The sequence below is a fragment of the Prionailurus bengalensis genome, chromosome A3 (assembly GCF_016509475.1).
Source record: "Prionailurus bengalensis isolate Pbe53 chromosome A3, Fcat_Pben_1.1_paternal_pri, whole genome shotgun sequence".
Classification (NCBI taxonomy): Eukaryota; Metazoa; Chordata; class Mammalia; order Carnivora; family Felidae; genus Prionailurus; species Prionailurus bengalensis.
The window spans coordinates 14,668,930-14,685,655 of record NC_057354.1 but is presented as its reverse complement, the minus strand read 5'-3'; the positions used below and the strand labels follow the sequence as shown (position 1 = coordinate 14,685,655).

The window sequence follows — 16,726 nt, the reverse complement described above, 5'->3', positions numbered from 1 at the left end:
GGGACATCCTCCTCAGCTACTTCCTTTGTAACACAATGATCCACAAAAGCCCCAATCCGGGGACGCAGCTAACTGGAGACTCCTCTCAAGGTCTGGCAGTGTTCCTACTCACCCGTCACAAACTTCCTTGATGATGGATGCCAGAGGCCGTTTCTGAAAGAGAGAGAGAGATCTTTCACCAGCAACCACATGCTATTCACGCCAAGGTTCTGATGAGGGGCTGCTAAGAAGGATCACCCTGGGCCTTCGTGTGGACTGCCTCCCGGAGAGGAAGCCTCTCCCAAGCCGGGACCAACCTTCCACAGGGCAGGGCGGGACAGGCCTTGACGTTCGTGTTGCTGGTTCTTACTCCTGATGCCAACGGCCCCCACCCCCGAAGACACCCTCTGCCATGCACTTCCCAGATCCTGCTGCCCGCATCTCTGCTTCTCATTTCAGGAGCTTACCTGGTCGATTTCAAGGAGCTGAGCATTAGCACCTGGCCACTCAATGGCTACTTTGACAATGTCTGATGGTGGTGGCATTGTTCCCAATGGGCCCTGTTTCTCCAAGAAACACACACAAACACAGCCGCCTGGAGACAAAGAATCAGAAAGAAGGAAAGAGTCAGAGAGCTTGCCTTCGTTTTCCACTCCTTAGATATTCGGGAGAATCAGAAGACAGACAGCGTCCAAAGTGACACACCGAACTACTTGGCTGGAATTTTTCTATATCACACCGTAACCTCTCCTTGGGCTTTCTGTCTCTTTAGATTAAGTCAGCAAGTAGAAACGGGACAAAGCCTATCCGTCAACTGCAGATCAGCCGGTAGCAAGATCTGCCGGTGTGACACTTTGGTCTAAGGGTCAGGAGGACTGTGTGGTAGGAGGATGAATTTACTGCAAAATGCCGGCCTTGGGACCTCGAGAGGGAGAGGCTCTGAGGCTCTGAGACAGATAAGAATAGACGGAGCCTGTTCTCGGTCGAGTGGTTAGCTGAGCGGAGCCAGCCCTTCTGTCTGCAGCCGTCCTAGGAAGACCCCCGGTGTCGGCACGGCCCGGCCACACACTCCCTCGCCTCGTCTCTAGTTTCTGCTGCCACTCCTCCCTGCTCAAAGGACACAGTGTGGAGCCTCCTCTGTGTGGGATGACGCAGAGTTCAGAAAACGGGGAAGAGAACTGGGACAGGAAATGCTATTTTAGTCCCTACTGCCAAGGGCAAGGGCTGCTGAGAGCCCAAGTGTGGGGCGGTGAGGACAGCCTCACACAAGGGCCCGTCTCTAGGAGGACGAGGCTCCGGAAGTACCTCTGACCCCCGCCCCCCCCCCCCCCCCATGTGCCTCCAAAATGAAGGAAAACGAATCATTCTGAACAGGTCTGGAAGATGGGCCCATGTGACCGGTATCCTAGGCAACTGCCAGCTTAGTGGTGCTCCAAGCAGTAGTTAAAGCATTTTCTCTCCAAGGTCTGATGAAGGGAAGTCACTCGACTGATGGGTTATTTCCACGTATATTTACATTCCTCACCTACAGGTTCAGGACGGGCCTCTCTCTCGCTTAACGAAAAAAAACCTTCCTCCTGCATCCACCGGGCTCAGCCTCTCTCCACAATTCATGCTTCGCTAACGAAGACCGCCCGGCCCTCCCGGAACATGCTAGCTGCTGCTAAGCTGTTATTCACTTATGCTGTCAACTGCTAGGCCCCGGCACAGATGTCAGTTCTCTCAGCCTGGGAAGCACACACTCCTTTGGTGAAAGGGGTCACAGTTCCTTCCCCTACACAGCCACGAGTCTCAGAAAGAGGGAAGCTTCCACGACCAATGTCCTGATCGGGGCGGGCTGCTCCAGAAGTCAACTGTCGAAAATGCCAGCATTTTCAGGACATGGCAACAGAGAGATGGTTTTCAAAGCGCTTCCACCGGTTTTGCTGAGCCCTCCCAGCAGCCTCGGGAAGTAGGCGGAATCAGATCACTACTCCTGTCTGAAGAGGACGCAACTGGCGCTCAGAGGCTGGTGAAACTGCCTCAGTTCCACCAGCCCGTAAGTAGTAAAGGAGACAGAACCTGGGGCTGGCTTTGGCCAGTGCTCTTCCCCTCCCCGCTAAGCGAGCCCGAATTTCGGTTCGCTGGAACGAAATCAAGCCCAAAGGGGTTGCAGGGGGCCGGCCTGATGGCCCCTAAAGCTTCTCAGCTCTAAGCAGAACTTTCCACATGCAATGTTTATGGGCCTAGATACACAATGAGCCTCTGGCAACTGTTCCCATTAGAATAGCTCCTGGCTGAGAAGCTCTGCTCCAGTGACACAGCACAGCAGGGGCGGTACCATGAATCTCGGGGTGCCTGGGGCAGGTATCCCCATCCTTAGTGGTAAATGTGCCAGAATTAGGAGGTATGACTATACAGTTGTGAGATCATTTTTTAAAACTGAAATATAATTTATATATCATGTATATTTATATACGTGAAAGGCAGAGCTCATGTATATGCATGTATATATATATATAAGTATATATAATAGAAACACACGCATCTCGGGGCGCCTGGGTGGCTCAGTCGGTTAAGCATATGACTTTGGCTCAGTCATGATCTCGCAGTCTGTGAGTTCGAGCCCCGCGTCGGGCTCTGTGCGGACAGCTCAGAACCTGGAGACTGCTTCAGAGTCTGCGTGTGTGTGTGTGTGTGTGTGTGTGTGTGTCTGCCCCTCCCCTGCTTGCACTCTGTCTCTCTCTCTCAAAAATAAATAAACGTTTTAAAAAGTTAAAAAAAAATACACACATCTCTCTATAACCACTGCCCAAAACAAGACTTGAAACATTTTCATCACCCTAGAAAATTCCCTCCTACCTCCTCCTAATCAATCCCCCACCTTCCAGCCCTCCAGGAGGCAACTCCTTTCTGGCTTCTCTTGCCATACATGAGTGCTGCCTGTTTTTGTACTGTAAATACATGGAACTGAACAGTATGGCTTTCTTAGACCATTTATTACTTAGTTCAGTTCTTCTCTTTAAAATAAGGAGGCAGTGCAGATGCAGCAAGATCATTGGGCTGGGATGATTTTGCTGCAGAAGAAGGAACTAGATTTGGATCCAACGGACTCAGGACCTAGTCACAGTCCTGTCCCTAAGTGCTGTGGGGGGAGGGGATGTGTAGGCGTCCCTTTCACCCAAGTCTCTACTGTGAGATGTGAGTGTTGAACCAAACCACGTGTAAAGTGCCTCCTGAGTGTAAAACTCCATGATTCTAAAGTAGAACTTACAAACCCAAATGAAGACTGCCCACTTCAAAGTCCTCACCCAAAGAAACTACGCCCTTAGTTCAATGTGTTGCTAAGAAACAACCAGTATCTGTTAGAACTCTTTTCTGGATACTGTCTTTGGAGATAGTTCTCAGCAACCCTGCCCTTTCTCACCAAGTGCAGGCGGTCCGTTCATATTGAATGACACCCTCCCCACCGGTGCCCCAGCTAATGGGACCGAGGGGAACACTCAGCCTCAGCTGCACCAATCCAGTTCTTTCTCTTAAATTTAAAGACACGGGTTAAGGAAGTTGGATCACAACGGGCCCTGGATCAGAAATGTTGCAGTCAGCCTCACAGCAGGTACCCTGCCAAGCCAAAGCCACCAGCAAGTCAAAGATACCACGAAGCAAAAACCAAGAGCTTTCAGAGGAAGCTGTTCTGCAGGAAGAATCCGGAAATGTGCAGTAGCTAAGCAGAGGCCACAAACTAGAAACCACAAAGTCCCAAAAAGAGATGAAAAAAGCCTGAGGATTTCCCAGATTCCACGGCTCCAACTCCTACACCCGGGGTGCCTGAAATTCCCCTGGATCCTGCCAAACAAACTCCTTTCAATGGCACTGGACTGCTTTTCTGTTCATTGCAATGAAAAAGCCTAAGGCTAAGTCAGACCCCAAGCTTGGAAGGAACTCTAAATGGAGGCCCAAACAGACAGCAGCATGACAGGCTTAAGATAACGGCACTGAGGGGCACCTGGGTGGCTCAGTCGGTTAAGCATCTGACTTTGGCTCAGGTCGTGATCTCACGGTTCCTGACTTTGTGCCCTACGTTGGGCTCTATGCCGACAGCCCAGAGCCTGCTTGGGGTTCTCCTTCTCCCCATCTCTGTCGGCCCTCCCCCACTCACTCTCTGTCTCTCTCAAAATAAGTCAAGAAACTTAAAAAAACAAAACCAAAAACAGATAATGGCACTGAGCAGGCCCTCAATTAACACTGGCTGAATTAATGAAGAGTGAAACCCACTTAGGTAAGTCTGGCGTGTTTAAAAAAGACCAGTGATACGGTGACATGTATGTGACAGTTGTATGTAACAGTTAATAGGTAGACAGCCTCTTTATAGCCGATCACTCAGTCCTATGGCATTTCTACAGCTGATGCTCAAAGAACCCTGTAAATCATCCCTACTTTACCCAGATGAGGCAAGTGGAGTTCCGACCGGTTGAGAAGCTTGTCTTCCACACAGCTCCTTCCCACGCCTCCCTGCCCTCCCCAAAAAGAGAGAAATCGTATTAGAATTGGATCTCACGGCTGAGTCTTAGGACTTCAAAGTTAGTTCTTTTCCCTCTACATCGTACTTCTTTGATGCTGATGACGTTAGCTAACAACTGCACGTGCAAAGGTAGTATTCTGAGGGCTTTCCCTGTATTAATTCATTTAATCCACAAAGCCACCCTGTGTGGCGTATTATTATCCCCATTTAAGAGACAATAGAGGCACCGTGAAATTAAGCACCATGCTCAATGTGACACAGCTAACCTTAATAATTAGATCCCAGGTAGTCTGGTGCTGTTTGAAGGCCATGTGAAAAGCAGGCAGTGTTGTACGTGGCCCACAGCAGGTGTCTGGAGAATTCTGGTTTTGCTGTACCTGTAGCCTAAGCACACCGAGGCTGAGAGACTTGTATAGCAAGAGCTCACTATTCCAACAGGTAACGGTTCTCCACTGTCTGGAGAAGGAGATCGACACCTCCTCGTGTGGCATTCGGTTCTTCATAATCTAGCCAGATCTTCCCAGCATACTTGGTATTTCTGTGAGGCAGGCCACGTTCTTTCATTTGTTTTCTTTTAAAAAAAAATTTTTTTTTAATGTTTTATTTATTTTTGAGACAGAGAGAGACAGAGCATGAACGGGGGAGGGGCAGAGAGAGAGGGAGACACAGAATCCGAAGCAGGCTCCGGGCTCTGAGTCGTCAGCCCAGAGCCTGACCCGGGGCTCAAACTCACGAACCGCGAGATCGTGACCCGAGCCGAAGTCGGACGCTCCACCGACTGAGCCGCCCAGGTGCCCCTCGTTTCTTCTGTACCCTTGCATGTCCTCCCCCTTCCATGGACGGTCAAAAGAGTTCCTATCCGAACATCAAAGCCCAGCTCACATGTCACTTCCTCTCTACCATTTCCCCACTTTTCCCTAGCAAAATGAGATTGGAGGGGGCCACTCTGTTCTCACGGCATTCTCTCCAGACCTCAACGAAGGCTCTCGTCCTGCTCCGTTACAGGTATTCTTATTGTGGTTCTTGTTCATACTATTACAACAGTTGTGTATTTACGTGTCTCTCTTCCTCACTAGCTCCTCCCCCAGGGCAGGTACACCCTGTAGCTCTTCAAGCTGGCACGGCACCCGGCATACCGATACGGTTCAGAAAGGACCAGTGTCTGCACAGATCCGTCGGCTCTGACCTCCTCAGCTCCTACGAACCAGGCCTGCCTCTGAACGGAGAGGGACTGGCCAGAACTGTGCTGCTTGTCTGGCATTCCCTCCGCATCCTACCACCTTCCAACTGCACAGTAGTTCAGTGTTGAGAGTTTTGCCGTCACCTCTAACGTGAGAACGTGTCTCACCGGAAAACCAGATTTGGCGCCCCTGACGCTACCGACAAGACAGGGGCGAATGACCCCCCTGGCTTCCCTCTCTGTTGGAGGCACCAGGAGACAGGAGAGTAGGGGCAGTAAATGGTCCGGAGCACATTCCCGGACGAAGGGTCTCCTTGTGGGGAACTCTCTCAGTGCTGGCTTGCCTACTCTTCTCATTTTCATTTTAGAAAGGAAGTGGAAATTAGGTCGAAGCGATTCAGTAACATTGCAAAACTCTCGGGGTTATAAATAGCCTCTTGCTCGGCCGCTCAGCAGTGCTCCAGAGCTCAACACCAAACAGCCAGGATAAGGGAGCTGCAGTTCACATCCAGGCCCGGGGGGGGGGCAAAGGAGTGATAACACCTCTTCCGGATGAAACAACCCTGCCAGCCCTCACCTCCCATCCCCTTTGAAGTGTTACAGATGTAAAGCCGGCTTGGAAAAACTCAAAATGCCACAGAACGGGAGAGATGAGAGACGCACACACTGATCGGAGGAAGAGAAATCTGTTTAACACAGGAGAATGAAAGCACCGGGTTTCAAAGGCAAAGCTGGGGAAAGGAGAAAAATCGTAGCTTCGGTGTCTCCAATGGAGCATTCCCTAAGCGGCTTCTGGAAGGTGTGTTTACAAAATCAACATTGTTACCAAGGGCCCCCGTGGAGCGTTGTCAATGATGGCCCAGGCAGTGACGCCCCCCCCCCCGCCCCCTGCTGCCCCCAGTTCTTTTAAGGATAAGGACTGACATGTGCTTTTTTGTTCTCTTCTTTTGCTTTTGATTCAGTGGGGGCGACATGGGTGAGTCTGGTTTACGTTTCCTGCAACAGAGTCGGCCACACCAGGAAGGGAACGGGAGGTCACACCCTCTTTCTAATCAAAACCACAATCTCACTAGAGGCTTCTCCTTCTGAAATCTTCTCATCTGAGAAGTGACTCAACTTCCCTTAGTTTGGGCCACTGAATGAGGATGAGCTCTGAGGTGCAGAAGGGGGAATTGGGTTGGCAGAGATTCAAGTTCTGCCATGCACTGCTCACTGCTAGAAACACTGAGAAGGACCGTCATGCCGACAGCAGCTGACTTTTTGTGTTTTTTTTTTTTTTAAGTTTATTTATTCGAAGTGGGGAAGGGCAGGCAGGGGAGGGGCAGAGAGAGAAGGAGAGAGAGAGAAGCCCAAGCAGGCTCAGCGCTGTCAGCACAGAGCCCGATGCGGGGCTTCGATCTCACGAACCTGAGATCACGACCTGAGCCGAAATCAAGAGCTGGCCGGATGCTAAACCGACTGGGCCACCCAGGCACCCCTGGCCTTTCTTTTTGTAGAAATTTGCGGGACACCAGACTCACCCAAAAGCCACTAACCTGCAGCCAAAGTGCAGTGAGTAAGGGTATGGGAACTGGGTACCTGTCTGGGCTTCTTCTTCCTAACACCTCCCCTAAGAATCACCTGGGTCTCCTCTAACCCCGCGGAGAATCACTGTGCAGCGTTCCTATGCTTACAGAGCGGAGTTTAAACTCCTTAGCAGAGCACTTGGCTCACTCTGGGTCCACGTGGCTCTTCAGGCCAGAACTGTCATCGCCCTGTCACCATGCTAGTATATCACACCAGACCATCCTGCTCCCTCAAACATCATGTTCTCCTGAACCTGTGCTCTCACTCGAGCTAATATTCCCTCCACCTCGTCCAAGTGGCAAACTTCCGTTCACCCTTCAAGGCCCGCCTCACACAACGACTCCTCTGCGTGGCTTTCCTAGTCTTCTCACCTCAGGCAGAATTCACCGCATCCTCACCGGCGCTCCCAGTCTCTTACACAACCCTCCGCAATCCCAGTGACTTGCAATTCTCTATGTGCAGCCTCTTCTCTTGCTACTCAAGTGTGAGCTGCACTCCAGCAGCAGCAGCACAGTCGTCTGGGAGCCTGCGGTAACGGACAGTCACCCACTCGGTCGGAATCTGCCTTCTAACAAGAAGACCCCCAGGTGGTTCGCATGCACGTTCAAGTCTGAGAAGCAGACTCCAGGCCAGTGGTTCTCAACCCCGGCTGTGCACCATCAATGCCCAGCCCACGCCACCGACTCCCCCTCCCCACCCAAGTGTTCCCAAGGGCGGTCAGGGTCAGGAGCCACGGCCAACTAGACCGTTAGCCACCCGAGAGCAGGACTCATCCGGCCCGCGTCCACCACCCCCCCCTCCCCCGCCTTCTCTTCCCCAAAGTTTTCAGCACAATGCCCAGCACACGGCTGGGCCTGCAGAATTCCACACTAAAAATACCCTCCGGGATGCCCCGACACCTAACTGCCTTTAAAAAGAGAATAAAAACACTAATGACAGAGGACTATTCATTGCCTAGAACTTTATAAATCCCTAACTATAATCGTCGACGGATTTAGAAGGGGGTCAGCGTTTGCAGACCACTTACCTTGGTTTTTGGAAACAAGACACTGAGATGGAAAATATGGACGAACTTCAAGAAACTGTTTCCCCTCAACAGACCACTGTGGTTGCAACAGGGCGGCAGAGCTTGTGCAGGGAGGGGGTGTGGTGAGCTGTGAAGAGTCCTGGGTTATGGCTGAAATCCCGGGCTATGGGCCCGACTCCTTCAATACCCACCATAACAACACAGCATTGTTCGTCTTGTAAAATCAGGCCAAGCCCTCTCATTTTATAAATAGGAGAACTGAGGTCCGGAGAAGCTGGCAAGGCCGCACCACCAGTTGGGGACAAAAGAAGGTCTTGGCCCCCCCATGTCTGGGTTAGGTTCCACCCCCTGCAGGGCAGGAGACCTGACTGCCCAGATTGGCGACGAGCACGGGCCTCTCTAGGCCTCTTGTCCTGATCTACGTGAGGGGGTCAGACTAGATGTTTTTGAGGCCTCTTTCCACCGTGACCTGCTAGTGACGCGGTGTCACGTAGTGCTTAGGAGCTTATGTTCTGGAGTGGGACAGACTTGGGTTTGGATCCCCCTCCAACAGTTTCTGTATCTGTAAAATGGGGGTTAAAATCAACCCTACTCTACAAAGTGGGTGTGAATATTAAGTGGGATGATCTACGTGAATCATTTTGAGCATAATACCCGATAGGAGTAAGCAGAATCCCAACTGTGTGAACTTGAAGAAGTTACAAAAATGCGTTAACCGCGTTCCCCAGCACGAAGCAGCCCGACCTGCCAGGCTGCAGGACATTGATGACAAAATGACAACACAGGTGAAGGCAAATCGGGGAGGAGAATCAATACAAAAGGCAAAGCACCACTGCTGCAGGTGTTCCATACTCCTTTCTTCTAGAAGAAGCACCTTGGAGAGTTTTTTAGTCGCTTCCAAAGCAGGGGCCAGTGCAAGGCCTGGCACATAACAGGTGCTCAACGAACCTTTCCTGGTGACTCACGTTAAACCAGGATGCCCAGTGGGGTGACAGGTTCAAACGCCTTGACCAGCCGGGCAGATGAGGAAATAAGCCACGCAGCGTCTACGCAGGCACTGTGGCAGACTGCAAAGCACCCACCCACCTAAAGGAACTCAAATTCAACACTTTTAAGCACGTGACGCAGCTTGGCCTCGGCGGCAACTTTTCGGGCCCTGCACAACCACTGATTCTCCCTCGCTCTTCACTGCCTATCATCGTGCAATCATGATATGTCGTGCATATCATCTAATCAATCACCCTGTGATCTGGCCTCGTCTTTCCACAGTAAGCATCCTGAAGACGAAGGCGGTGACTTCTGCTGCCCTAGGACAGCGCTGGCCTCACAAGAAGGGAAACCTCACTCAGTGAGCAACTGTGGACCGGAACAGCCACGCTGTTAACCCGAGCGTGGTGCTCCCAGCACCTCTGAAATGCTGCAGGGTGCAAACATTTTCTACCCAGCTCCGGGGACCGGGCCGAGTTGGTGTCCACTGTGCTGAGGTACAGTGACTAGGTCCAAGAAGGACTTGTCTTGCACGCTTTTCCTCCAACTGCATCAAAGATGCTTGTCCCTGAGCCACCCAGACAGGGGGCACCGATGCATGCCGGCACACTACTGTGCATGAAACCAGACAGAATAGGCAATCTACCCACAGGTGCCACTGTTCTCAAGTTTCGTCCCCACTCCCTGCACCCCCAAATTTGCATGGCACCTCCTACAGGCAGCACAGGGTATAGAAAGACCAGACTCCAGACTCCAGACGGGGTACTGGTCCTTATCTTTCCTCCTCCGCTCACAAACTCTAGCATGATCACCAGTAGGCAACGTAACTTTTAGGAGCCGCACGATTTTTATTAGTAAAATGCAGACAAGAATTACCTTAGAAGAAAGTAAACGGGATTAAATGCCACAGGTAGGCGAAGCTTCTAGAACTGCACAGCCCAATATGGCAGTTCCTACCACAGTACTGCTCAGGTACTGTGTACCCTGAGCCCTGGAAACGTGGTTTCCACAAACTGAAATGGACTGGCCACAGGCAGAAAACACACACCAGGTTTCAAAGACTTAGCACACCCGCAAAAATGTGAACTATTTCATTAATAGTGTTTTTATATTGGTTATGTGTCAAAATAGTATTATTTTGGAATATGTTAAGTAAAATGTGTTCTAAAAATTAATTTCGCCTGTTTCTTTTTACTCATTTTTAATGTGGCTACTAAAAAAATTAAATTACATGCACTACATCGTATTTTTTTCTTCTTTTCTTAATGTTTCTTTCTTTCTGAGAGGGAGAGAGAGACGGAATGCCAGCGGGGGAGGGGCAGAGAGAGAGAGAGGGAGACCCAGAATCTGAAGCAGGCTCCAGGCTCTGAGCTGTCAGCACAAAGCCCGACGCGGGGCTCGAACTCACAAAAACTCACGAACCGCGAGATCATGAGCGGAGGTGAAGTCGGAAGCTTAACCGACTGAGCCACTCGGTGGCTTTATATTTCTGTTGGACGTCGAACATGACTCTAGCACAGAGCTCGCCACACAGGAAGTATGCCAACGTTGGCTTCTTTCTCCCCCTGACAGGCCGGCAGGTACCGTGATTCACGCCCCCTCCCTCCTGTCAAAGCCAAGTCCTCCACTCCCTGATTTAATAAATATTTACGGTGCCTGGTCCTTGTGCAAGATGCGGGAGACACAAGGAGCAAAACCAGACACAGCCTTCTGGACCTTACTATCTGGATGGGAGGGACAGACATTAATACTTTCACAAATAAAAGGAAAACTTCAACTGTTCGAGTGTCATGAAGAAGTGCACAGGGTGACAAAAGTGGGGAATTTGCCTGGAGGAGGAGTCAGAGCCCAGGGATGCGACCCGAGGAAGTGATACTTGAGTCCAGGTTTAGAGGACGGAGGAGAGTTTACTGGACTAAGCCAGGCCGAGAAGAGAAGCCCAGGCAGAAAAAAGACTAAGGACAAGGACCACCCCCCCCCACCCCGCCCCTCCAGGGCCTGGTATGTAGAAGGAATAGGAAAAGGGCCGTGTGAAGAGTACTGAACGGGAGGGAGAGGTCGGAAGGGCCAGATCTCTGGGGCTTGGACGAGGATCTGGGGCCGATCCTGCAGGAGGTGGGCAACTGGCCAGTTTTCCGCAGCAGTGTCCTGATCTGATGTGCACCTTCAAACATCCCACTGGCCACGGTGCAAGGCCCACAGCAGAGCAGCCAGAGCGCGTGGGGGCACCTCAGGTAGGACAATGCCACAGTTCAGGTAGGAGGCGACAGACGCCTGAACAGAGGGGGAGCGGCGGAGAGAAGTAGGTGGACTGGTGGCTGCAGAGCCGGCCGGCTCGACGGGGCGGGGGGGGGGGGGGGGGGGACGAACAGCGTGTGCTTCGGAGGCGGCGATGTCAAGAGAGACTCCAGGACTGCAGACGAGGGCCACCCAGCCCCACACACTCCCCGGGCTCCCAGCGAGCGTTCTCCCATCCCGTCCCTCCCCCATCTGCTCGCCGCGCCCGCAGGCTCCATCCTCCCACCCTCCTCCTCCCCACGCTCCTCAAGGCCCGGCCCTCCTTCTTCCCCACCCGACGCCCCTGTCGGTCGCAAATCTGCGGCCCGGCGGCCCCCGCAGGGCCGCGACCCCCTGCGGAACCTGCGCGCTGCAGCCCGGGCCCGCCCTCCAGCCCCTCTGCCCCTCGGTCCCCGAGGCAGATGCAGGCCGCAGCCTCCGGCCCCCTTCCCGGCCCAGCCTCTCCGCCCCGCGTCCCTCGGGCCAGGCCCGTCTCCGCGGCCCGCCGCGCCCCGGCGCCCGGCGCGCCCCGCACTCACCAGGGCGCCGACCTAGGCCCAGCTCCCGCGCCGGGGTCTCGCCTCCGCCGCTCCACCAGCCTCCGCCCGCTCGGCCTTCCCGGGATCCCGCCCCCGAGAGCCAGCCCGGGCTCCTATTGCTCCGCTCCGCCGTCACGCTGAAGTCTCTTTCTGTAATTGGGTTGTTTGCCTGTCACTCAAGAGGGGGCGGGCCCAGCTGCCGGGGGAAGTCCCCGCCCCACTAGCAGAGGCCCCTTAAAGAAACAGGCTTCCTTTCTCCCCACCCTCATCGCCCACCCCGCTGGCTGTGGGGTCAGGAGGAACGCGATTCCTCAGCAGATCCAAGAGGTGGCATTTTCTCCCCCAAACTTTTCTTTTGGCACAGCCTGAGAGCGAAGGAAAAGGTTTTGGTTCCTTGTGACAACTCGGAGATTGTGAGGGCTGAGCTGTCCTCTGGTGGCACTCAGCCCCATGCCCAGCGGGCATGTAATGCACACTCAACGGTGGAGATAACTGAGTGGGAGGTGACAGTCGTGTCAGAGGCTGTGAGAAGCCGTGGCTGCTCACCACCGAGATGGAGCTAATTATACCGGTACCCGGGGCTGACCGTGGGCGCTGAGCAGAGGCAGAGGGGTACAGCTCTGCTGTAGGATCAGTGGGGACCCGTGGGAGGTGGCATTTGTCACCGTACCTGCGGATCAGAGCAAGGCCGGGCACCCAGCCAAGACCTCGCTGGGCTATCTCCCTTTATACAACCCTGATGTAAGGTATTATGCCGCTCCCTTCCTTTCAGATGAGAAAATTGAGGTTGCCAGAGGGCCAGAGATCATACAGCTAGTGACCGGACAAGCAAGACGCCAGACTGTGCTGGTTTGATCCTAAAGCTTATGGTTTAACCATCTTGCCTCACAGATCCTTGCAACAATCCTGAGAAGCAGGTATTTTGATGTCCGTTTCACAGATGCGCAGCAGAGACTAAATAATGAAATCGATACTACTCAGAAAGCATGAAATTAGTGACTACCATTTATATGGCACCTGACAATCTGCAAAGCAGTTTTACATAAGTTGTTTCCTTTGATTGCAGAAACAGCTTGGAACTGAAGGTAACTTTGTTAGTTTTATTTTACTGGTGAATAAACTGGTGCTCAGGGAAGTGGAAACTTAGTGCGAGCTGACATCAATACAGTCCCCGCAGAGATCCTCTTGGAACTTTCCACAAAGGTCCAGATAGTAAATGCTGGGCCATACGGTCTCTGACGACTAGTCAACTTTTCTAGGTGGTGACCTGTGGCCACAGTTTGCTCACCCCTGGTCTGTGTCACTTTGCTGGGTATCAGAGTCTTTTATGGACCATTGCTTTGTGGGATCCCTCACCACAACTTTGTTATTATTCATACTGTTACTGCTTAGTGTTACTGTTATTATTTATTGTTACTGTTGTTGATGACGTCATCTCCATCATTTTACAGAGGCGGATATAAGGTTGGCATGGTTAAGGATTTGCCCAAGGTCAACACGGGAACCGGAAGCCGGATCCAGCTTTCCTCACTCCGAATCCCATCCGCTGTCTACCACGCTGCACTGTCAGATTCCATTACTTGACCTTGTGATGATGACAAGTCCATGGTGAGAGTCCACGAGGGTTCAAGGTGGGTAGCAGACCTCCTTCCTGCCCCATGGCAAGGTGGCAAGCCGTGTTTACCTTTACTTCCCTGGGCTCTGGGGAAAGGTAACGCCTGTAGTTCTCCTCCTGAGGAACATTCTCCTACTCCTCCCTGCCTTCCCCATTTATTCCAGCCCCTGAATACCTCTCCCTCCCCCAGCCCCCAGGGGGCTTACACTCAGCACCCTTGATTACTAAAGAGACATGGTCTCCATGTGGGCAGTGGCTGTCGTGGCTGACCAGCTATCTGCCAAACCCTTCTCCCTGCCTTCTGCAGTCATGTGGCTGCCCAGCTAAACTTCACTGCTCAGCCCCACTCGCAGTTAAGGACATCTGGGTTACTAAGTTCTTGTCTAAGGAATTGGCGGGTGAAACTTCAGGCAAGGCCTTTACTCAGTAGGCCTGCCTCCTCCCCACACTTTGTCCTTCTCGCCAGCTGGACCCAGCCTTGACCTTGTCATGATGATGATGTGCTGGGGGATGACAGCACCACAACACCGAAGGTGCCAGTGTCCCCAAAGGAGCACTTGGAGCAGAAAGCTACCTGCTGATGGGGAATCCTTCCTCGTCACTTCATACTCTGATGTGAAAGCGAATTAATCTTTGCTCTCCATAGGCCATTAACTTTTGGGGAGTGGGGGGAAAGGGGCATCTAGTAGAGCGAGCCCTGCACTTACATGGGCTGGGGTGACACCTCCTTAATCTTGTGCCCTGGTGCCTCACCTGCCTTGCCCTAGTTCTGGCCCTGTTCAGGTCACATTTATCCGAGGAATGTGTCACCCGTTTTAGCTTTATACTACTTCGTCCTTTTCTCCTGATATGCCAGTGCAGCTTCTTTGATTGCAAGTTTCAGGAACCAACCTGGCTAACTTCGGCAGAAAAGGAGTTTATGGGCAGGCTGGTGGCTAACTCACAGGAGTGACAGGAAGCCGAGAGCCAGGTGGGGAAAAGACAGAGACTGGAGATGCTGTGGGTGTTGAGGAAGTCAAAATGCATTAGCCCCGTCCTTCCCCACCCCCTCCGGCCCGCCCCTTTCTAGAACAGATCTTTGTCTGATCACAATCAGTCTCTCAGGGGCACCTGGATGGCTCAGTCAGTTAAGTGTCCGACTTCAGCTCAGATCAAGATCCGGGGTCGTGGGTTCGAGCCCCGCGTTGAGATCTGTGCTGTCAGCACAGAGCCCGGAGCCTGCTTTGGATTCTGTTTCTCCCTCTCTCTCTGCCCCTCCTCCTCCCTCTCTTTCTCTCTCTCAAAAATAAATAAACATTAAAAAAAAAAAAAAGAATCAAAGTCCCTGGTGCCAGAGTCCAGTTGGCTGAGCTCAGTAACGTGTCCTCTCCCCTTAGCTAAGGAGGGCAGGCACCCTGACTGATGGCCCCACCAAGGGAAGAATTCCCCATTCCTCCACCTCCACCCCAGCTGCTACCCCTGGGCGGCTGAGGCCAGGTGCCTGTTTACAGGATGGGATCAAGTAGGAGAAGAACCTGAAGCTGAATGTCATGATTACATAAACCCAACACAGTATCTGGCCCATGCTAGAGCATAGTTGTTAAGAGGCCTGTGCCTTGTAACCAGACAGAGCTCTCTGTTACTTACCAGCTCGGTGTTCTTGTGTAAATTACTCGATCTCTGTGAGCTCGGTCTCCCCATTTGTACAGTGGGGATAAGAACAGCACTGTCCTTGGGGCGCCCAGGTGGCTCAGTTGGTTAAGCAGCCAACTTCGGCTCAGGTCATGATCTCACAGTCCGTGAGTTCGAGCCCCGCGTCGGGCTCTGTGCTGACAGCTCAGAGCCTGGAGCCTGTTTCGGATTCTGTGCTCCCTCTCTCTGACCCTCCCCTGTTCATGCTCTGTCTCTCCCTGTGTCAAAAATAAATAAAACATTTAAAAAAATTAAAAAAAAAAAAAAAGAACAGCACTGTCCTTCATGGGCTGTCCTGAGAATTAAATGAGATGCAGTAAATGAACAAAACTTGGCACAGTGCCCGACATAATAAGTGCTCAGTAAATTGTAGGTAGTTGTTTTTTTTTTAATTTTTCAGTCCCTTTCTCTCTCTCTCTCAAAATAATTAAATAGAGCATGAACATGAGCAGGGGAAGAGCAGAGAGAGAGGGAGAGAGAGGATCCCAAGCAGAGCCCTGATGCAGGGCTCGACCCCACAAACTGCAAGATCATGACCTGAGCTGAAATCAAGAGTCGCACCCTTAACCAACTGAGCCCCCCCAGAGGCCCCAAATTGTAGGTAGTTTTAAAAACTGTAGTAGGCCTTCGATATGTATTTATTGTGTGAGTGAATTATCTATAATGTTTTCAGTTCTTCTGAAACCACGTCTGAAACTGGAGGGTATCGAAACCCCCCAGCTCTCTAATCCACACACCGTCCACATTCGGGGAGTCTGGCATCCCCTCGGCGGCCTCACTTCCCAGCTTAGGGCTCTGGTCTCCATACAGTGAGTCCCTGTGTTCACGCTCCTCTCCCGTGCTCCCTTCTCTCTCCGTTGACTCATCTGGAAAATCCCAACTCTGCTGAAACTCGGCTCACCACCTGTCCCTCACCTGTGCCCCCCAGCAACTGACGGGGCCAGAGAGAAGTAGAGACCCTCTGTGGCCCAGGTGGGTCCTCCCCATTGTGGGGTAACCCCACAGCCCTGTACTTCCATGGCCTGCCCGGTCCCCCTCCCCCAGAGGCTCTCTCGTGTCTTCCTTCTCTCTTCTGCCTTCAGCTCCTCACTCGTAGCTGATGACACACTTGCATCTCTAACAAAACAAAAAAAGAAGGAAAGAACCAATAAGGAGAAAACTCACATTTTCTCGCTGCCAAATCCACCGGCCTATCTGCCTGAGCACCGGAGAGCCCCGCCTTCTGTCCTGTTACCATAAAGTCACCTTCTCTGACCCCCATAAGGCCTACCCTGCAGGTGCCCCCAGATGGCGTCTCTTCTCACTCACAGATTTTGCGTCTGCAGGTATCCCGTCGTCTCCCCTGCACCATCGGTGCCCTGTCGTGCCCCCCAGCATCCGCCTA

General features: G+C 52.4%; 1 protein-coding gene across 4 annotated transcripts in view; it reads right to left on the bottom strand.

Annotated features, from left to right (window-relative positions):
* The window catches only part of ELMO2 (engulfment and cell motility 2), a 39,251-nt gene extending 27,069 nt beyond the window's left edge, over nt 1-12,182 (bottom strand). For 2 of the 4 annotated variants that reach the window (XM_043553801.1, XM_043553803.1), the window contains exons 1-3: nt 12,057-12,181; nt 447-574; nt 113-153 (exon numbers count right to left, since the gene is read on the bottom strand). In XM_043553801.1, coding sequence (XP_043409736.1) covers nt 113-153; nt 447-524 — 119 coding nt within the window. In that variant the 5' untranslated portion in view covers nt 525-574; nt 12,057-12,181. Of the gene's footprint in view, nt 1-112; nt 154-446; nt 575-4,746; nt 4,855-12,056 lie in introns of those variants that run through there. The other 2 variants (XM_043553804.1, XM_043553802.1) reach the window with 2 other exon arrangements.
* Between the last annotated feature and the right edge of the window lie 4,544 nt (nt 12,183-16,726).